We start from the raw sequence: 23357 nt of genomic DNA on the forward strand, positions 1-23357 counted from the left end.
GGTAATTAAGTATTAGCTGTGTAAAACAAATTAACCATATGAGCCATAATATGTATTTGTTATAATATAAACATAATAATTATCAGGAACCATCAGAAGTATTAATTCCATTGTATGCTAACTGTTACTTCTAATCAGCTTTGAATCTACTGCAACAGGCATGTATCAGTATTACTGAATACCATAGTATTTCCATTCAAAATTACCCCCCAACCCCCAATTTGCAGATTTATTGGGTTAATGCCAGAATAGTAATTTTTATTTATTTATTTTTTAACACCATCAAAATACAATATACCCTGGTATAATGTCTAGACAGTAAGTATGAAAACAGCAGAATGACTGATTTACGGGACATTGCTTGTCATTTGTGGGTGTCATGGGAACCACTCTCAGTTTGCGGGAGATTCCTGGAGCGTCCAAGGCTCTGAACGTCTTGTTAATTTCCAGCACTTTGAAACAGATACGAAAGCCTCTCTTGTGCTGACCGGTGGTCAGTTTGCTGGCAGTTCGTCCCGAGCCAGCGGCTGACTGACATGCCACAGAACAGTGGTGAGTGACAGGATTCAGCTGGTGTCACCTGAGGGTCATGATGTGGCCGTTGGCGCAGAAGCAGGCCAGACAGACGCTGTTGCAGATGGACACCACGTCGGCACACAGCACAAAGGATGATTCGGTGATGCTGTGGGCATGCAGACAGGTCTGTGCCGGCATCAGGAACACTTTAGCCTGCTTCTCTGTGCATACTACGACAAGGTGGCCCTCGCCAGGTACTTCCTGTGAGGACGAGCGGGAAACGGCCAGCTTGCACCTACGGCCGCGCTCAGGATTCTCCTGGAGGTGGGGGTCCTGCCACACCTCGTATGGGGAGTGGATTAGGCTACCATTAAAGTCCAGAGATGCAAACCTCAGAACTGAACCTTTGACCATTAGCACAGTGCCTGAGAGACAGAGAGAGAGGGTGGGACAGAGAGAGAGAGACAGAAGCCTTTTAAGAAGGAACCTGAGTAAGAGACGGAACCCTATTGGGACAGAACCTGAGCCAGAGACAGAACCCTATTGGGACGGAACCTGATCCAGACACACATGTTTTTAGGACAGAATCTAAGCCTAAGACAGAACCCTATTAGGTCAAAACCTGAATCAAAGATAGAATCCTATTAGGACAGAAATTCGGTCAGGAAGCAAGACCTATCCGGACAGAACCTTTTAAAGGCAGAGCCCAATTGTGGCTTACTCACCACTAGGCGACATAGTGACAGAGTCCTGTTGGTTCTCCTGGGTTCCCGCAGATGCTGACACGGCCAGGACCAGCACCACACCGAGGCTGGTGCCCACCCACAGGCTGGGTGAGGGGGCAGCATCTGTCTTGCGGGCAAACGACTCCATGAAGTGCAGTGCGGTGACGGATTCCTTGGCCTCTCGGTCCACACTTGAGATGCTAGAACTCCGGGAGCGACTGAAGGAACTCTCACGAGATTCTGCAGCATGGCAGCGCATGACGGTCAGTGTGTATATGTGTGTATGCGTATGTTTGCGTGTGTGTGTGTGTGTGTGTGTGTGTGTGTGTGAGTGAGTGTGTGTGTGTGTGAGAGAGAGAGACAGACAGAAAGCTGGAGATTGATGTCATTCACAAACAACTGAACAGCACCATCATTCAGCCTCACACACTAATGGTCATAAATACATTAACTTAATTAATTTATCAGGAAAATAAACAAGAAATATATTTGTAATTTTCAAGAGGTACCCTAACCCTAACCCTTGAAGTCCATTATAACTAGATTTTATTGTATGTCGCAATGGTGGAGAAAAGCATACAGAGTTTCATTACAGATGTACAATGATGATAAAGATTTGGTTAATAAATGTATTCTATTCTATAGGCAATATACAGATGCCTGCTCCATGTGTTTGGACTTGAGGAGGAAACTGGAATAGCTGGAGGAAACACACACAGCACAGGAAGACAGTGTAGATTCAAATCCCCAACCCAGGAGGTGTGAGGCATCACTGCTACCTACTAAGGTCACATGCCACCCGAATACATAAATATGTAGAAGAATTTTACATCTCTGCAGTTGTGCACACGCACATCCGCATGCACCTGGACATAAGCTGTTCAGACAAACAAATATGTCTGTTTCAGTCTCAACATAACAATAAACAGTAAAACACTGGCTGTCATGTGATAGAAAGTGGGTGGGGCCAACACAAAAAGCCACACCCCCTCACCTCTCTCACTCCAGGAATAGGCAGTGCCGTGGTGCTCGTCGTGTGAATACATACTGACTCCATGAAGCTGCTGAAGCATGGCTCGTCGGGATGCATACCCTGTTTTACCAGATAGAACCCAACAATCACAAAAAGGACATACAGGCAGGCAGTGCTCATCATTTATAGACATGGGGAAGATACTAGAGGCAAACAGAAGCAGAAACTTCATTATACACAAGTGAAGGAACTCAATGTATGAGCCTTGGTAATTCCTCAGAGTAATGTCTCACTTGGAGTAACGTTTCAGTCTGAGTAATGCAACTCACTCTCAAAGTAACACAACTCTCAACACAACACTCTGAGTAATCCCTCGCATCTTCCATCCTACCATCTACTCGGTCCCCCTGCTGAAATCTAACCTTCAATTATGTGTGATCCTGCTGGGAAATTTCAATAAATTAATATACACAGAGAGACACACAAAGCAAAGGGAGAGAATGTAGACTGCCCCCTCCCCCCCAGCACTCTTCCACTAATTTAAAATAAATGTTTGAAAAGTACTGTTTTGATCTAACAGGCCGCTAAGTCAACTTTGAGTGGACCAGTACGGCAGATGTAGAAATTTAGATGCTAAAATCTCCACAAGCCCCCTTCAGAGACAGATAATAAATCAAACTTCAACATACTCATCCCTAAGTGAGCCCAACTCTCCAGAGCCAGAGGAATCATGTAGGTATTTATTTCTCATTCCTGCACTATCAGCAGGTAACAGTATGTTCATAAAGGAAAGCAAGCAAAGGCAATGATACTAGCCCAGGGCGCTACATCGCTTTGGCTGTTACTACATCCTGGTAACACCTCTTCTATGAGGGTTTTTTTCTCCGGATTTGAACACACGTGCCAGTTTTGGTACAGCCTCCACCAGTGTGAGACTTCATATCTATTCTTCTCCATTGCACAAAGTATGATGTACGATGGTCATTAATCAGTCACAGAATGCCAGTCAGTCACAGAATGCCAACTCAGCGACAGAATGCCAGTCAGTCACAGAATGCCAGTCAGTCACAGAATGCCAACTCAGTCACAGAATGCCAGTCAATCACAGAATGCAAAACACTTCTGATGTTTCCTGCTCCTGTCGGCTGAAATCTTCACTCTTTATCTGCCAGTTGCTAGTGAAAACAACTTGGTATGGCTTAACGTTGTAAAAAGGACAGTTGATCTCCCTTTAATTAAACAGCGAGGAATAAAAAACTCATTCAAGACTTAGCAAGATAAGATAACCACAGACAAGGTCTTTCGAGGCAATTTGGACCCTGTAATCTCAGGCTATTTTAATAATCACCACGGTCAGTGGATGGAGGAAAGATGTGGAAAATCTTAAGTCAAATCTTAACAAATGACAACCCCTGTGTCAAACAGGCTTATGTAAACTGTGTGCCAGTATAGGTGTTATTAGAAGTGCCACTTTCAATGAAATAAATTGAAATTACATATATAATATGTGGCTGTGACTCTTTATGCTCAACTGGTTGGTAGAAACAAAATCCTGGTCTAGATTCATAGCTTCTCAACTTGAAATGCCTCACACTATGAGTGTGTGCTATAGCATGTGACAGTTTCTGCATGTTCGGACCCACGAACCTTCTGAGTGGGACACGGGCAGGGAGATTTCCATGCATGCGGCAGACTGAGCCTTGCGAAAGGGCGGCCGGCCCGGTCCCCGACGACCCAGCCTGACTGCCTCAGGGCCTGTGGCTCCTGTCGCACCTGAGAGCTTCCCGGGGAGCTTCGCTGAGGCCATGGACTGGCCCGCTGCGCTAGAGCACTGGCCATTCACATGATCTGCAAACAGTGCCAATGTGTTAAACCAATGCGTTCTTTTTGGAAAGACCTGCACGCTCTTGCAAATAGGGCTGGCAAGGTGCAGCAGCAAAGAGACAGGCAGGTACTCACCCAAGGGAAAAGGCTTAACTGAAAATATGAGTAGACTAGGATAAATCAGACCCAAAGCCATGGGAATTGTCATCCAAACAGGTTAAAAGGTCAAAGGGGAAATGGATCAGTCCCAGGGCTGGAGCCCAGGTTACTACATCACTGTATCACATTTGGGGTGTCAGTCTCCAGCCATGGTGAACCTGCTAAAGCCACCTGTGATGAGCAAATGAATGTTGCTTTGTTCCATCTGCTCTGCTATACTTTCTCTTACAGGTACCATCTGTGTTGACACTCGTGTTCTATCCCATAGATCCATTCGTTCGACTGTGCTTTTCCCCAGCAGCTCCACTGTACTCTTGCACAGAACAGCAGAACCGTATGACCCTACAGTGTGGTATTCGGAAACACTAACACGCTAACTTTTAACACTATGCCAGGGATGTAAGGTACCGTACAGAAGTCTTAGGCAGTGAAAGAAAAGGATGTTTAAATAATCTTCCTCTTGGTGGAAAAACTATGATATTCTGTATGTCAGAGTGGGTCAGCTTAGCCGTTTCAAAACCTCTCCTAAAATCACCCCAGTATCTGCAGCAACCGTCTGATACGTCAGTGAATTTTTTTGACTTGATCAGTAGCGTACCATTTTCAGTTAATCAAAAGCTCACCGGGTTCTTTAACAAATTACATAAATGGATTAGCTGGTGATGAAATTTAATAAATACATGGAATAGCTGGGGTGCTCCTGAGCAGAGGTTTGGGATCTGAAGCGATGCTCATCTAGGCATCCAAGAAATCAGCAACTTTTTGGAAAACATATGAAATTCTTGTTTATTTTTTTTAGCATAAAAAGCCTTATTTTTAAGGTTAAATAGTTTTTCTGAGGAAATATACTAACCAGATAAATACCTTTAAAACATTTTCTTTGACTGCCCTGAACTGCCCTGGACTCCCCAGTACCGTTCATTACAATGGTTGTTCTTCCTGTTAATAATTGGTTTAAGCCATATACTGTGTTATTGTCCTCTGCTTTCTGGGACTAGAAGGATCAACTACTGATCTTCATTCTTTTTGCAGCAGCAGCAGCAGTTTGGGTCAGAGCAACATTTCATCAGCCAAACCTTTCTTTCTGTATACAGAGGGCCGTCCCAGAGAATTAGTATAATTAATTATGGTCTTAAACATTTCACAGAGGTGATAAACACAGCACATCCAGGAGACACGTGACAGGAAAGGCTGAAATATGGTGATAAGAGTGTGTCACAGCCCAGGTGAAGAGAAGTCAAGTATGACGATGCGGTGAGATTTGGATGTGTGCCTGGAAGCCAAAGATGGGAGCGGCCCATTTATGAGTATGGAATACGGCGTAGCCTTGGAAACGCATTATTTTAAATAAAACATTCTTTAGATGAAAAATGTCACACAGTATCCATTCGTGCTTTATGATGCTGAGAGTGAGAGAGTCTTGCTAGAGCAGAAGGCAGGAAACAAGTTCAGAGCATCAAGAAAGGAGGCCAGTAAAATGAAAGCGTGTGAAATGACACGTGAGAACCGCTGGCTTCCCCCTACCGTACCAAGATCGGGCTTAAGATCAGTCGGCAGACTTAACTTTCTGCCTGGCCCCTTAACTGGAATAAAACAAATAGGACAGAATGTTAATTGTAACAAAGAGCTGAAACACTGCAGAAGTAAAGCCTGCAAAAAAAGGACAGACTTTGAAGACTGTGCAGGTTAAGGGCTCCCAACCTCTGGTTAGTGCACACATGTAGCACTGCAGACTGACACTACAGACTGTGCACACATGTAGCACTGCAGACTGACACTACAGACTGTGCACACATGTAGCACTGCAGACTGCCACTACAGACTGTGCACACATGTAGCACTGCAGACTGCCACTACAGACTGTGCACACATGTAGCACTACAGACTGTGCACTGCAGACTGACACTACAGACTGTACACACATGTAGCACTGCAGACTGCCACTACAGACTGTGCACACATGTAGCACTGCAGACTGACACTACAGACTGTGCACACATGTAGCACTACAGACTGTGCACACGTGTAGCACTGCAGACTGACACTACAGACTGTGCACACATGTAGCACTGCAGACTGACACTACACACTGTACACACGTTGCACTGCAGATTGACACTACACATGTTACACTGCAGACTGACACTACACACATGTTCTGTAACACTACTGACTGCCACTAGACATTGTCCACATTTTACACTACAGATTGACCCTACAGACTGTACAAACATTTTACATTGCAGACAGACACTATATCTGACAAAGTTTATTTGTGAAGAAACACATTCTCTTTAACTGATGACTTGATTCTGAAAAGGAAAAATGTTCAGAGACCAGCTGAAAATGAAAATATTCATTATACTTGTGTTCAGCTATAGTCGGCACACCAAAAACATGCTGTTTGTCATAATGAAAGACAATTCCTCTGTATAATGACTCCTTATGCATGTTATAATGAGCAAGATAACATACGTTTCGAATATATGACCTACATGGGCCAAGAACATACAGTAATAATAAAAAAATAAAAATAATATTATAGTAACAATCCTTATTTCAAGCACCATTCCTGAGAAGGCCTCGCTAAAGTTAGAGGCTGCAGACCTTTGTGGAAACATCTAGATGGTATTTTCTCAGTAAAACTGCATTATGCACTGAAGGACAATCATTCTGTAACCATGAATGAAACAGCAGTGATGTTAAGCAACTTCTATTTAACAAAATAGATTCAAATAAATAAATGCAAAAATAAATGTGATCTATATGGTAAAAGGAAATATGTGTAAGAAACATGCTTTTTGAAATGATAGGAGCAGGAGGTAAAATTAAGCCATATAATAACAGTCAACCGTGTTGTGCAGGATTGGGGCTATTCAGCAACGCATTCTTCGATTCCAGTCCAAATCCGGAAATGGAGCTGGAATTGGGATTGGAAAAAAAAACCATGGGGAACAGAATTGAAACTGAATTTGAATTTCAGCTGTATGTAAATTCCAACTCCAGGTCCATTTCCTGATTTGGACAGGAATTGATGAATGCATTCTGATTGGTCCAACCCGGGTGTTGTGGAGACCACGGGTGTGTTTATGTTCTACCCACTTCCATTTGCGTACACAGTGGAAACGATGGTGATGTCATCACTATGACCCCAAATGTACCACTAGCACAGATGATCATTGCAGCTCAGCAGTTAAAACCCTAAGAGCATGTGACAAGCTTACCGCTGTCCAGCAGGTACAAGACTGAGCTGTAGTGACTGGCCCTCACAGCGGAGGCGGGTTCTGGTACGCAGCCAGGGTCATTGGGAGGGGAGACACAGTGTGGAACTACAACAGAAATGCAACAAGAGCGGCCCACAAACATCAGGGACCATGGGACGGATCATTCATCAGCACAGAGAAGGTTCTCCGAAAGCACAGCGGAGATCATTCATCAGCAAAGGACAGATTGTCAGGTGAGCACAGAGAAGGGATGAAACAGAGTACCACTGGAGTCATCGTCCATTTCATCTTTCATGTGCTTTGTTCTGTCTTCCCAAAAATACAGAGGCCAAAGCCTTTTTTTTTCTGAGACATGAATAAGACAAGAGACACAGAGTTCACTGGTGATAAAAAGCCAGACCAGACTTCACTCAAAGATACACTGAGGCCACAACTGCACAGAAACACATCCGTAAAAATATAGGCTTGGAAATATGAATTATTATGTAGATTAAATTTGCATACAGTAGTGCTCACGGAGAGGACATAACAAACGGCAGATTCATGCTAGATATACACTGTATTCCTGAGAGAGTAAACACTGAGGATCTGCTCCTTACAGTCCAAGGGCTACAGCAACAAAAACGTCTCATTCCCACTGCGCTACAGTGCCACACTTGCGGCCACAGCAGGTTATTGTCAGGAAGCCATGTTAACTAAGACGCAATGGTGAGTGAGTGTGTGTGGCGATGGAGCCAAGACATCACCAGCCGCACACAGAAAACAGCCAAAAACTGCACGACGGGGGAAACCGGGCCAATTATGAGGGAAAGCTGAGAACAGAGCAGCTGCCTATACGTAAGGCAGGAGATGGAGGTACACTGGTGATTAGCAGGTAAGAGGCTTAGCACCATTTCTGTTAACGCGATGCAGGACCTGCCTGAGGAGGTGAGTCAGAGACGTGCCCAATGCAGCACCTAGCAGTCAGGTACCGACCTGTTGCCTAATGAGAGACGTCACTGACAGGTCCAGCAGGACCCCTCATGACCAAGACACTGGATCACGGCAACAGCTGGATCCATTTGCTAAATAATGTCATGAGTTGGATGCCTGAATCCAGCTGAAGTTTCGATAACTCTGGACCAGATGTCACCAAGCATGTGTTTTGACTTTGTTCATTTATCTTTCAGCAGAACCAATCACATGTGACTAAATACTCTCACAAATGCAGATACTCAAGCAGGATCAAGCGCATCTAGTTTCATCATAAAATCATGATAAAATAACATCAAAGGCAGAGGTTATGCATGCTGGTTTTTTTTTTCTCCTGCTGGAAATGAGCATTTCTGCTGCTTTTGTGTGTGGAGAAAACGCACCATCATCCGGCCTCCTTGCTGCCCCTAAATGGCAGCCTATGTCCCAGCAGAGTCACCAATACGTTTTAATTTAAAGTGCCGCAGCTCCTCATCAAAAGCTTTTACAATCTCACAGTGACTCATTGGGCAAAATTCTTACTGCAGCCTTGAGCTAAAAATATGACAGCGCATGAAAACTTTCTGGTTAAAAAAAAAAAATCAAGAAAAACTTAAGAATATAGATGATGATGATGGAGCAGTGTGACCTTCCTGGTCTGGAGATTCTGCCTCAGAGTCGAAGTGACCATTTCATTTTTCAGGTCTTTAAATATTTTGATTCAGGCTACGCAGTGCTGCCAACACTTCCTGTAGCATCCTTCGCTCTCTATGTATCTTACCTACATCTTAATAACTTCTCTGTTAATTTAGTCTACCTTGTGAGTGTCCACAGGACTTAAACACATCTACAGGATTATGGATGCCTCACAGAGACATACCCATCCATCCATCCATCCATCCATTTTACAAACCGCTTATCCTACTGGGTCGCGGGGGGTCCGGAGCCTATCCCGGAAGCAATGGGAACGAGGCAGGGAACAACTCAGGATGGGGGGCCAGCCCATCGCAGGGCACACTCACACACCATTCACTCACGCATGCACACCTACGGGCAATTTAGTAACTCCAATTAGCCTCAGCATGTTTTTGGACTGTGGGGGGAAACCGGAGTACAGAGACGTGTTTGAATATTAAAGAGGCAATTAGAATTTGCTCCACATAAGTGAAGTGAAGTGAAGTGAAAGTGAAGTGAAAATGAAGTGAATGCTGCTCAAAGAAAATCCATATTACTGTCTTAAATAGAAGTAGTAGTGTGTCAGAGCTGGTGTGTGTATGTGTGAGAGAGAGAGAGAGAGAGAGAGAGAGAGAGAGTGGAGCTTCTCACTCAGTGTTACCTGAGGTGGGTGACCTGCTCCGTTCCAGCTCAGGGGGCACTGGGTTATCTGAGAGTTCGGTAAGGCCTGTTATCCAATCAGAGGAGACGTGTCCAAGATGGGTTGGCAGCCAATGGGTAATGATGGAAGAAGAAGATAAGAGCGATGTTAAATGTCTGACTGGATCGCAAAGATATAATGTCAGCAAGAGAGCAGGGGTAGGGAACCTGATCCATGGAGAGCCGGTGTGGGTTTTTGGGATGACCTCTCAGTCATCCAATAATAAAGCAGCGATTCTCAACTCCAGTCCTTGGAATCCACTGTTATTGGCTGATTGAGAAGCCATCCCAAAAACCCGCACCCACACCGGCTCTCCATGGATCAGGTTCCCTACCCCTGATTTAGAGGGAGAAGATGCCAGCACATCACTTTCACCAGTCTTAGTTTTGGTTGTTTCACCATCTAAAAGAAAGATCCCATCACTTCACCGAGGCTGCACTTACTCTGATTGGGCGTACGGATCCTCTTCTTCGAGTCAGAGCAGAAGTTAGCCAGCCCACGCACACTAAAGTGATCTGTCAGAAGCCAAGCCGGCGTTGAGAAGCGAGAAAAACAGGAAGGCCTAGGTGAATGAAGGGGAAGATCCAGGAAGGACCATCACGGTCAAACACTGCCGCCTCACTGGGCGTTGGTGAAAACTACCAGGGGCAGTGGTTTCTGCCTTAGTGCCTGTGGCCAGTAGGTTGTGGGTTCTAGTCCTGCTCTCAGCAGAATAGTCACATCACCAATCAGCCCTTGTGCAAGGCTGTAAACCCATCAAAACTCTCCAGGGGCACCTGATGAATGTCCTGACCCTACCTGCATGAAGTTGCCCTCCCTCCCATATGTTTCAGATTTTAACCAAACTGGTCCCAATTATTTGTGCTTCACTCCTACTTGTACAATAGTTAAACGGTAAATACAACATCATCTTATTTCCTAGAATGAAGCAGGTTATGTAGGCGAGGTGATCACTGACAGGGAAATAACACATTCAGCATGAGGCTAATAAGCACAGCACATACTGTAACTCCAGATACAATGCGAGGCATTACGGCTGAATTAAGCACTGCTCAAACAAATATGCTTTCATGTAAACATTCCAGAATACATGTTACATAATCATAATTTTAAAGCTTTCAGCATCACACAGCAAATATTGTGCAAAATGTATTTAAAGTTTTCTTTTAAGGAAAAAGACTAGTGTACATTTTCAAACTGTCATAGAATATTACATAAATCCTCTCGATGAGGAACTGAATAAAGAATGTCATTATAACCCTGGAGATTTTTCCCATTTCCTGAACTTCAGCTCAGTGATTTTGCGTCCTTTTGTTGATAGTTAAGGGCTATAAAAAGACCATAAAAGTAACATGTCTGCCCCATTATGGAAGGCTGCAGCTGGGCTCAGCAGGACTGACAAACGATACCCGATAAAGGCATAATTAATAAGTGCTACAGCAGGTCTATGAATCATAAAAGCTTAATTCAGGAGAAACTAGTATGAGATAGAGCTCTTAGACAAAATGTGTCAATTTGCAATACTTACAATAATAAATTAATAGATATTTGTGTGTGTGTGTGTCTGTGGATTAGGTTTATATTGCTCAAATGTCAAATGTCCTCCACAATGTAATAAAAACCATTTTTTTACATTATGGGGACCATTCTTTGGTCTCCATAAAGATCTGTGACGGCAATCAAAAAAGTAAAAATGACTGAAGTCTCGTATTTTGTTTGGTTACTTATGGTTAAGGTTAGGGCTGGGTGGGGGTTAAGGTTGTCATTGTTGGGATTTGGGTTTTGCCTATAGAAATTAATGGGGAGTCCCCACAAAGATATGAACACAATCATGTGCATATGTGGACACACCTGTGCTAAACTGCTTGATCTTGTGAGGTGAACGCACTCGTAGGTAGGGGTCACTGTGAAGCTCCTGTATATTCATGCAGAACAGAAGACTCTTCTGAAGATAGTCAACCAGCACCAGATTGTTACCACATCCCAGAGCCAGCCTGGGAAAACACACACAAGAGCTGTTACTGCCCCCTAGAGCCAGCCTGGGAAAACACACACAAGTGCTGTTACTGCCCCCTAGAGCCAGCCTGGGAAAACACACACAAGTGCTGTTACTGCCCCCTAGAGCCAGCCTGGGAAAACACACACAAGAGCTGTTACTGCCCCCTAGAGCCAGCCTGGGAAAAAATGCACACTCATTTTTTTTACTCAGTCATACTATTTTTATTTCTGCCAGTCTTAAGACAGAGAAACTCCAGCGCCACTCACAGGCCATATGCGGAATTGACATCTACTCCGGTGATCTGCTGAGAAGGCTCCCCGTCGGCGGTCAGGATCTGAATGACAAGCTGGGCCTGGTACCCGGCGGGCATTCGCACCGCGCGCATCTTCACCCTGATACACACACAGATTTCCACATCTCACAAGGCAGCCTGGGAAAACACCCTTTCAGACAGTTTCACCACGGGGCACTAGGGCAAGGTGATCATGGTCCGTGGATCACTCACTTCAGGTGGGGGGCGCTGTCTCGCACACTGCTGACCGTGGTGCTCACAGGATTTCCTGGGAAGGGCTGTGGTGAGCGGATTCTGGGATCCACAGTGGCAGGATGGACATCAGCTGACGCAGGAGAGACACTGTCCTCTGTTTCACTCTGCAGATACACCTCCAGGGGCTGCAGGGGGTTAGGATCTCATTAAATATGGTCTGACAGACTGAGATATACGCAAACACACACAGCACACACAGACACCCACAGAGTGCACCAGCTATATAACACAAGTGCACATTTTATTTATATTTTTGGTAAAGGCTTTATGAGTTGTTTGATTTATGTGTATGATTGATTTACATAAGGGATGTATACAAAAAAACACAGCAAATTCCCTTAAACATTGACCTGATCATGACCTCCAAGACAACTGTCCAGTCTGTGAGCTCATGAGCCTCACACTGGTAATTTCCCAGCAGAACCAGTGAATCTACGGCAGTGGCTTTGCCTGTGAGCTTCCTGGTCGCACACTGTTAATACCCAGGCAAAACTGACCAGCTGGCCTTACATCTTGCCCACACAAAAATCCACTGGCAGATATTTTACTTGTAGCTATTGTTGGACGGCTTGTTCTCCGTGACAAATATTTCCGGTAAAAGGAGTGAGTTATATTTATGAAATTGTACCCTGGGGTGGCTGATTCGGCGGCCCTGTTAAGGGCGAGAGCGGCTTACTCACCACTATTTCAGCGGTGGCATCATGCTTGTTGAATCGGTAGAGGATGGCATAGGCTGAGAAGCCCACCACACATAGCAGCTGGCTGTGGGGGCACCAGATGAGAGACTGCACCACGTAGGGGTCCTCCTCCATGACCTCTGACCCCCGGCCCTCCGCCACCTTCGGCTTCTCAAACACCTTGCACGTCTTTACCTTGTAGAGCATCTTCAGGGTCACTGTTGTGAAGGAGACACAACTCAGACCGGGAGGCATTGAAAACAGACGTGAGTCGCACTGAGACTAAAATCGGCGGAGCCATTTTCATCTGGCTTTCATCCTTTCATTCTTTCTTGTTTTGTCTCCCTTTTTCCCTGTTTTTGTAGAATCCTTTATATATGACACAGTAATATATTACAACACACCCATGTAAAGCGCCTTGGGGTGACTCTGTTGTAGAAGGCACTATATAAAGATAAATTGAACTGAACAGTTGGACTCACTTGCAGACGCGTCCCAGAACTTTACCGAGCCGTCGGCGTGCCTATGAAAAACAGGAGTGGTCTTCACTGCAGGTCCAATGTGTTAATTAGAGTAGAGAGGAACCATCTGACACCATCACAGGGAGTCTGCAGGCTCAGTCCGCACACTTGCCTGACTCTGAGCACAGCAGCAGGGTTCACCCAGGCCAGTGACGACACTGCCCTACGAGGAAGCCCATCTCACTACGAGCTCCGCAGTCACCAGGAGCAACAAAACCCATGGTCAACTCACGTCAGGGCTGCTTACGTCCATATCGGAAGGCTTGGGCTGGCTGCAGCAAACCGAGTCCCAGACACGAACACACTGGAGCAAACAAAGGCTCTTACCCTGTGAGGATGATTTCTGGCTCGGTTTGGGCACCTGCAGCTCCACCACTCACTGGCCACTCCTGAAAAACCACATATGATACATAACACACACAAAAGAGTATAATTCACAGAATATGTAAACACGCAAGCAGGATAAATGGCGTGAAAAGGGGCAGTGGGACAATGTGGCGGATGGACCAGTCACGTTAAAGAGTATTGGCCTGAACTAGGGGCAGAACGCATTGTACTCCTGGAAGCCTTTACAGTACATGTGCTGCACTCAGCGTGGTTCTGTGTGGATCGGTACAATTGTATGGGTTTGTACCAAATTTCCCCACAGTGTGGTTAAACCTATTACTTTTTAAGTTGTGGGGACATTTTTCAGGTAGTAATAATAATAGTAATATTTTTTAGTTCCCCACAATATAAGCCTCAATTTATAAAAATCAATACAATCAAAAAACTAAAATTGCCATAAGTCTTGTATTTTGTTCGCTTATATATGGTTAAGGTTAGGACTGGGTAGGGGCTAGTTAGGATTAGGGTTATGCTCATAGAAATGAATGGAGAGTTCCCACAATGATAGGAATACATGAACTAAATGCGTGTGTGTGTTTGCGTGTGCATGCATGTGTGCGTGTGAGATACAAGAAGGAAGCATATGCATGGATGCTGACTCTGTGAGGCAGGCGCATGGGCGTGTCTGTTTTACTCTCCTTTAACACTGAAAATGAGCCTGTGACTTTGGGACAACGAACTTTCTGAGGAACAGACTCATCAGACATCAGTGTAGGGAGGATAATTTACATGCTGCTCACGGCCGAAGAAAAAGAACCACCTCAATGACATGCCCTGAAAACACTCATTATTTAGGGACCTGTACAGCCCTTGTTATAGTGGGATTATAGCGAGATTAACACTGGGATTACAGTCTATTTAAACTGGATTTACGATGGATTTGTTGTGGATTTCAGGAGGCTTACACCTTTCTTCGGGGGATGGCAGAGGCTGGTCTCACCTTGTGACTGAAGGTCTGCTTTTTCTGCATGATGCCCAGGGAGTAGAGAACGGGGATGAGGTCGGCGGGGCACTCAGTGAAGTAAGCCGTGCAGGTGACCGGGGACACATGGATGTCCATGGGGTACGGATTCTCAAAGACCGGGAAACTGCGGGCCCGAAAGACAGAACGGTATAATTGTCACAGATATGTATCAGTTTGGCTCAAAATGTACCTCAATAGAGCTAAGCTATTGATTAATTACAGACAGTCCCCAGGTTACAAATGAGATATGTTCCTTGTTGGTGAGTTTGAAACATAATAATACAGTGAATAATAATAATTTCACAATAATAGTCAAGCTGATCAACTGCTGAAGATGCGCAATGTTTTCGCAAGTGTCACAAAGCAGTGTGTGCGTTCGTTATTACGATGCATTGTATTCAACCAGAATTTTTTATATAGCAGAGTTTATGGCAGCCTATTTGTAAGTATGTATTGTCTATAAGTCAGACATTCTTAACCTTTTAACGTTTTGTCCATCCAAACAGTACTTGATGGGTCTGATACCTGTGGCTGGTTTTTTCGACCAATCAGATAACAGAAATGAGTTTGAACACTGGCGTCTGGCTTTGACCAATTAGATAAGACAGATGGGATGCTGCATCTCTAGGCTGACTGATAATGTGTTATTGAGGCAACGCGAAGCTATATTTCCGAAAGGCTTGTCAGAGCCGCTAGCTGTCAGACGTGGCATGATAAAGTCCTACAGGCAACTGGCAGCTTAAGTAGCAGCTTGTATCCAGAAGCTCCAGTGACCAGATTGCATGCAACGTCCAAGCAGGTGTACAGAGTCTCCTCCTGTTGTCACATACTTGCTCTGTGTCAGGTCCACCATGATGAAATCCTTCTCCAGCAGGACGGCCACTGCGTAAGGCTCCTGCACCTCTGCAATCAGAAAGGCAAAGAGCTTCCTGAAGGCACCCGGGACATCAGCTGTCAATAGGTGTCACTATTTTACACATTAGGTCAACCTCAAGTTCTGAAAATATAACGTGAAAATAAAATGCGGTGCGGGTCGACGCAGGGTGCGTGTCACCAGGCCCTTCCATTATTTTAATTACATTTTCCGTAGGATTAGTTCAGATAAAGACTGAGCATACATGATAATATCTCTCTCAAATATTGGCCAGGTGGAATCCTGATTTGTGGCTGAACCAATTAATTCTGCTCGCCTTAGGGCATAAACGATTGTTTGTAAATTTACTGTAGCCTGCATAGGACCTGGGGTAACTGCGATTATAATGCAAATATAATGTGGAAACCTGAGGATATTCACACCACAGTTCAGAGATCTTTCATATCTGGTGCTCAGGTATATCATAGATATATATCACTGTTGCGTGGATTAAGGGCCTTGCTCAAGGGCCTAAGGGTGGAATCACTCTACCGACCCTCTTGTCTCTCCCCATAGTTGATTCCAGACATTGAACTTCACAAAACCAGTGGAAGTATACCAACCATTTGGGTATGGGGTCTCGCAGAGCACCAGGAAATCCACAATGGGGTGATCCATCTCCAGCACGGTGACAGACTTTCCGTGCATGATGGTGAGTGCCGGCCTCTTGCCAGCCTTGTCATAGGACAGCCCCCCCGAAAATACGATGAAAGGTTCACTGCTGACGGAAGAATGAGCTTAGGCTTGTTTATACGGAAGTAAGGAAATGGTTATATAATAGCTAATTACAAATAGCAACAAACCATCTGGACACTAAAGGCAGCTTTCTTCAAAGAATGTTTTAATCCCTTTTTGGTTATATAAAACCTTCAGTATATTTGCTAATAATGAGCTCAAATTTCCAAAAGCATCTGTTTTGTTGTGATAAGAGTCTCATGAACCCCCCCCTACAAACAGAGACCTAAAATAACACTGAGCTCAATGCCAGACGTATCGCCTGAGACTCCTGTTGGTCTCCGTTGACGTCATGGTGACGCGGGGATGCAGGAGTTGACTTTACCTGCTCCGGCTTGTCTTAAACTCAACCTTTGGGATGGGCTTGCATGATTCTGTCTTCTTGCTGTCCTTCTGAGTTTTTCCTGGTTGGAAAGTGGAAAGAGAAAAATGCAGGAACTTTCCATCAAGTGGGTCCTTGGCGACCTTAAAAGTCCCCAGGCAGGAATACAAATGAAGGGAATAACTCTACATGAGTATATGATGTTTAGGGGCTTTGTTAACCTAGTGAGAGCAGTAGGTGACGAACATGATGACTTTGAACAAACTCATGGAGAGAAACAGAAGAGTCTTTAGCAAAAAAGGTGACAAGAGGAAAGAGAAGAGGGGCATCAACTCTACAAACTGGGCCACATCCATGGACTTTATTTCATTGTGCAGTAAGATTAACAGATAAGATCAGAAGCTTGGATCTGTGGATGAGTGCAGCACGGGGGCAGATGTTCTCACCGTGCGGGAAGGTGACCTGGAAGGGTTTGGTGGTGTTCCTCATGTTCCAGGTGGTCAGACTGCCATCTGCATGGCTGCACATAAGAAGCTTCCCCTCGTGGTGCCAACTGACAGAGTGGATGGCCTAAGGTGGATTTGAGGTGGTGACAGGATGACGACATGGCAGGGATCGGTCAAAGACAACCCACTACATTGATCCATTGGCAATGTAGATGATCGCTTCTTTTTTCCAATTTCTTATTATTTCCATTTGGTTAGCATAAGACCAGTTGTGTTATTGACATAAATGGTGAAACGAAGCCCCATTGATTCTTAGAGGCTGCAGTGAACCAGCATGAAGCTAATCTAATAGCAATCATTTAAAATGGGGCGTGCTCATTCTTCCAAAGAGTTCCAAGAGGACTCAAAACATGTTACTGCACGGCTCCTGTAAAATAAATAGTGCAATGATTCTCACAGCCTCCCATGAAAGATTACGGTCCCTTTGTGAGTGCAGACAAACTTACCTCATCATACTGGATTCTAAAGTCGGCTTTTTTAGCACGCAGGTCCCATTGAACCACAGTCCCACTCTCAAATGCAATCAGTAGCTGCGGAAGATGATGGGGGTATGCAGATTTTAGACAGGTAAAAAGCTGTGGAGGCATTCATGCTAAATGTTAAATGGTCAAAAGGGCAATTGGGAAAGCTAACATATAGTTTCTTTTACTTGCAACAATAGAGAGTGGATGTCATAAGTAAGCAGTAGCCAATGAATGGCCTTATGGGGTCCTAGAAAGTGGATGGAGAGGCATCTGTTCCAGCACGCACCTTGGCTTCATCCCTGGGTCTGTCACTCAGGTGCACCACGGGTCCAGGGTGGGTTTTGGTGGATCTAGGAATGAGATAAAACGTGGTGATGTGGAGGAAAGCAGCTAGGCCCACGAGTAAGAGTCTTTTACTGAAGAAACTGGTATTTATGGTTTTCATATGATGATGATTTTTGAGGGTGGCATGGTGGTGCAGTGGTTAGCACTGCTGCCTCACACCTATGGGTCCCAGGTTCGAGTCTCCGCCTGGGTTACATGTGTGTGGAGTTTGCATGTTCTCCCCATGTTGTCGTCGGGTTTCCTCCGGGTACTCCGGTTTCCCCCCACAGTCCAAAAACATACTGAGACTAATTTCAGTTACTACATTGCCCGTAGGAGCGCATGTGTGAGTGAATGGTGTGTGATTGTGCCCTGCGATAGGCTGGCCCCCCATCCTGGGTTGTTCCCTGCCTCGTGCCCATTGCTTCTGGGATAGGCTCTGGACCCCCCGTGACCCAGTAGGATAAGCAGTTTGGAAAATGGACAGATGATTTTTGAATGTCCGTCTACATCAAGTTCAGCACAACTGGGTGTTGCAACAATTTGTGCACGGACCAGTAAAACAGTCCGAAACACTTTCACGGCGAATCCACTTAAATTTCTTTAAAGCTGCAATTTGTTTCGTAGGACCACTTGATTGAATTGGACACGGAGTTTACAATAGCAACCGCAGCAAATGAAATGTGTCTTTATAGAAGTTAAAACTTGGGATCAAAGGGGTTTTGATCTCAATGAGAGCCATCTGTAGACAAAGGAATTTCCTTACACTTAAATGTCTGTGATCATAAATCTCAGTCCAGCATTATGAATGCAATTAATAAAAAGCACTGACACTGGGAAACCAAACTGGAAAGTAACAGGTTTACTTGACCTTAAGCTCACCTAACCAGTGCAACATCAGATCTCATTAGCTCAATGTCATAATGATCAGAAGTAAACTCACAACCCAAGGTTCTGACATGGCATGACAACACCTGTTGGAACCCAGTCATCTAAGTATAAAAGCACATTCATCTGTGTCAGGATCCACAGCTGAATATCTGTACAGCAAACACTCTCTTCCTAATCCCAGCTCTCTCTAGTAACATCCCTGGCATTTTCTTCCATTTCAATAATCATCTGGAGTCAAACATTCTTTCCACCGCCAGCTAGTCTTAACACCACCTATAACCATCCCTCTGTGACTCTACATGAGCTCAATCATGAAATGACTTCTCAATGTAGTTTGCGTTCCTTATTTGATAAAACGCTTGAGGATGATGGAAAGAACATAATGACTACTGTGAAATGATAAAGTCTGGAATGTTCTGATCATGGATGTGCAGATTAAACTATTGGTTTGTGTTAACAGTCTTAATCTGAACACTTAATGTATAGATAAGAAAATAGAAGTAAATGGATGTATATGTAAGTGTCTTGTTGGAGATGTTCATCCGATAACATTCTGGGAAGGTTTTCTCTTGTATAAATGCCTGATACGAGTGTTCCTCGGAGCATTCCGATGACCCGACGAGGTGCTACAAACATGCATGTGAAACATTTTCTTCTTTACTTCTCAAAGACACAACACCATGCAGACTCTGATCGCTAGTAGATTTATTTTGTCCCCAGAGCTGAATTTGGAAACAGAAGCCAGTTTGCTCTTCAGTTGAGTACATCTGGATGAATAGGGCTTGTCGTCTGTCTCACATATCACCATAGCAACCACTGGGCATGATGTTTGTTTGTGCGCTATTTTCTGGCTCATAATTCCCAATTACAGAAGAAGAAGCGATTTGGATAGAGAGTGAACAAAGGTAGTCATTTATTCCAAGCTAGCAAGGCAAAGAAAACACAGGAGCAGGATCGAATCAGGGTCTGATCAGGCAAGATTAGGGTGTCGTTCAGCACAGAGAACAAGAGCCCTGCCAATCTCCTCAATGAAAGGAAACACACCATCCATCCATCCATCCATCCACCCATCCATCTATTTTCTGTAACCACTTATCCAGAATTTAATGAGACTTTTTTCAAATTTACCATATTTTCTCTTAAACGTGGTGGTTAGTTTTCTAAAAAGTAATTTAAGAGGAAGGCGGAATATGACATAAGGAAGACTGAGGACAAACACAGACTAACCAAGATAAGCAAGGCTGGATCTCACTCACACCAGGCAATTCACCATAAAATGCCTATGTAGTTCTTTAAACCAACTGGTGCGTTCTTTAAAACAACTGGAAGTGTTTCCCAAGCCAGTCCTCGGGGCCCCCCAGACAGTCCACGTTTTTGCTGGGAACTGGGAGGGACAAAGCGGTGGAGCATCTGGGGGTCCCCGGGGATCATGATCGGAAACATTACTGTAACAGACCAGAGGCAGCCTTCACTCAGATATACCCCACATGCTAAGAAGATATGAGAAATTTCACTATGTACCCCATCCATCCATTCATTTTCCAAACCGCTTGTCCTACTGGGTCGCGGGGTATGTACCCCAAGTAATATCGTTAAATAAAGAAAATTAAATAGGAGCCAGATATTAGGCATGTTACCTAAAAAGAGAGTATACACCAATTCAGTATTTGTCAAGAGGAATTCCTAATAACTTATAGACAGATCCTGTATTTACTTCCGTGTTTCTACAACAGGGGTTCCCACTGACTTTTAGAAAAAGAGAATTAAAAAACGTAATTCATCAGGTTATTCCCACTAGTCTTCCACTCTACTCCCATATCTGCTTGCAAAGCCTGATAATTAACATCTGCATACAGTAAAAATACCCATAAACATAATTTAACATGGGTCACAGCAGTTTGCACGTTTTGCTGTAATAATTCTAATGAAATACTGGAATATGCAAATACTGTGCAAATGAGGAATGGCACCGGAGAAACCTTGCGATGTTTCACTAATCACTTACAAAACAACATTTTTCAGTGCTTTCTTTGCAAGTTCGGTCGTGATCTTGGCTTTGACAGTGATTCCACATTCCGAAATTGCTCTCTTACAAAAAACACTGAGTATAGTACATCAGGCTGTTTTTTTGTTGAGTGTGATGTCACTAACGAGTAACGGCCTTCAATTAAATTAGTTAAATGGCTTTTGTGATGCCAATCAGCTGTGATTGAATAGCAGGGCAATCAGGACCGTCATCAGTCATTTATAGTGAAATGCATTTTCAAAACCCCTGACATCGTTGTTATTGACTACGACTTTACTTACAGTTCTATGGCCTTGTTCCACATGATGACATATCCGGAGAGAATGAAGGACTCTATGTTGACAATGTGTGTGTTTCCACGTTCCGTCCCCACGTACAGCCATTTACTCTGGAACGGGACGTGGCAGAAAGTGATGCTGGAGAGAGAGGAAACAAAAGAGGATGAGTCAGGGGATGGAAGAGCACTGGCACCAAAGGGCTATGGTGACAGGATAGTTTGGGCTATGAAACACAGGGTGGCGTGTGGTTCAGTGGGTTAGAAAACTGTGCTTGTGATTGGAAGGTCACTGGTTCAAATCCACCACCTAGCAAAGTGATTTTCCCTTTGGGTCCTTAACCCCCATAGGCTCCAACAACCCGTCACAGTCTCCCTTTGCAAATGCATACATTGCTCAGAAGAAATGCATCTGTTATATAAATGCAGGATGTTATAGTGTAAAAACCTCTAGGACACACTTAAGCATATGCAAGCCTCACAAAGCAGGTATGAAATGTGCAGCATATCAAAGCACACACACGGAAATTACATGTATCAAAATCACCAGCATCAATCCCCTGTATGGTAGCTTTGCACACCTAAACAGACTGAATCACACTTACATGGCTTAACTCAACATTGCTGTGAGTAAGTATTCAGTTGGGGATCCATCGATGCCTACAAGGCAGTGCAGTACGATTTGGTAAAACCTTCTGGCCCCATCCCCATCCCCACCAGCTCCCCATTAGTGTTTACTAATGCTGAACTCAAATCCCAGCCAATAAGCAGAACCTGTCCTCACCTTGTGCCTTCAGCCTCAATTTGTCAAGTTTAAATTAACCTGAAGAGGAAGGAATTAAAAGGTTGAATGCCACCTGCAAAAAGTAAGGACTTTATGCAAATGTTCTAACTTCTTGCCAGAAACATGAAATTGTTGCCCTTGGCAGAAAACTGAAAGCTCTTTAGCTCTGATATGAACTGGACCGAACAGAATCAGCAGCATGATGTCATTTTGGTATCCAGACACTATACTCTTGTTTGCCCTCTTTTTCATATCAAACTCATATTTTATGTCCAGCAAAGGACAACCACTACTGGCAGTGTTACCTTTAGCTAGATGGCTAGCTAGTTTCAGCCAGGAAATACTGTATATTATTTCTATATTATTCTATTATAAATCTATAATTACCTACTTCAAAAGTGTTGGGGCAGTTTGCAAACCCTACAAACTATTTACAAGGTAATAAAACTGTTACAGACACATAAATGCGTGTGCAGACTAGTTTCAAATTGAAAATCTCACTTGTTACACTTGTTGGCAGCCCTGCCTTACCATAAGTTCATAACACAGTTTCGCAGTATGTGTGTGATAGCACATTAAACATATAGCTACCCAAGCAGATGTACGTAATATATTTTGACAGTTTTAGGCTTACGCAGCATGTATCTGCGGAACAACAACACAGAAACAATTCAGCTGCCGTCATATACTCGCAGTAGCACATTTACTTGGCCAGCAATTGCATGCAGCTAAAGATAGCTAACCTTGTTTACTGCCGCTGAGATGTGAGTCGTGAATGTCACGGCGTGACAACTTGTTGATGATGTGTTGAGTTATTGCAGATGACAGGAATTATTGTTGATGGGGGAGGGGATTAAGATGCAATCTGACAGAGGAAGCTCTCTCATTGGCCAGATTAACCTGACTGAGAGTAACAACTTGTAACAAGTGTAACAACTTGCACAACCAATGCAGCCATTTTATTGGCTGACTGAATAACTAATTCATGCTCTACATTTTTACGAAATGTTGGGTAGGCACGTGCCTACCTATATTGACTGGCACAATGCCACTGTCGCAAAGTGATGTCAGCATTGGGCCCGTGGTTCCATTTGTTCCAAAGCTGGTCTTCTGGCTGACTTTGCTTTCTGACCACAAAACTTGCTCTTTCATGCCTATATGTCTGTGAATCACATGGACTCTAAGATGGGCTGTGCAAAAACTACCCAATTTTCCCACAGAGATGAATAAGGCATCATTATTCTGTCCTGAAGGCAAAGGTGACTTCAGAAAAGAA

General features: G+C 44.2%; 1 protein-coding gene across 5 annotated transcripts in view; it reads right to left on the reverse strand.

Annotated features, from left to right (window-relative positions):
* LOC125736607 (syntaxin-binding protein 5-like) overlaps positions 1-23357 on the reverse strand; it is a 51567-nt gene that overhangs the window by 5096 nt on the left and 23114 nt on the right. For 2 of the 5 annotated variants that reach the window (XR_007395928.1, XM_049006324.1), the window contains exons 6-27: positions 21305-21439; positions 18069-18132; positions 17765-17848; positions 17259-17382; positions 16816-16894; positions 16319-16476; positions 15673-15745; positions 14819-14966; positions 13819-13880; positions 13453-13493; positions 12974-13188; positions 12252-12418; positions 12013-12138; positions 11599-11741; positions 10191-10262; positions 9709-9774; positions 7422-7526; positions 5727-5780; positions 3862-4062; positions 2236-2334; positions 1242-1481; positions 581-941 (exon numbers count right to left, since the gene is read on the reverse strand). Coding sequence is in view for 4 of the 5 variants with exons in the window: in XM_049006324.1 (XP_048862281.1) it covers positions 581-941; positions 1242-1481; positions 2236-2334; positions 3862-4062; positions 5727-5780; positions 7422-7526; positions 9709-9774; positions 10191-10262; positions 11599-11741; positions 12013-12138; positions 12252-12418; positions 12974-13188; positions 13453-13493; positions 13819-13880; positions 14819-14966; positions 15673-15745; positions 16319-16476; positions 16816-16894; positions 17259-17382; positions 17765-17848; positions 18069-18132; positions 21305-21439 (2817 nt within the window). In the remaining variant the exon portion in view is untranslated. The remainder of the gene's footprint in view (positions 1-580; positions 942-1241; positions 1482-2235; positions 2335-3861; positions 4063-5726; positions 5781-7421; positions 7527-9708; positions 9775-10190; positions 10263-11598; positions 11742-12012; positions 12139-12251; positions 12419-12973; positions 13189-13452; positions 13494-13818; positions 13881-14818; positions 14967-15672; positions 15746-16318; positions 16477-16815; positions 16895-17258; positions 17383-17764; positions 17849-18068; positions 18133-21304; positions 21440-23357) is intronic. The other 3 variants (XM_049006325.1, XM_049006328.1, XM_049006327.1) reach the window with 3 other exon arrangements.

This window comes from Brienomyrus brachyistius, chromosome 1, assembly GCF_023856365.1.
Source record: "Brienomyrus brachyistius isolate T26 chromosome 1, BBRACH_0.4, whole genome shotgun sequence".
Classification (NCBI taxonomy): Eukaryota; Metazoa; Chordata; class Actinopteri; order Osteoglossiformes; family Mormyridae; genus Brienomyrus; species Brienomyrus brachyistius.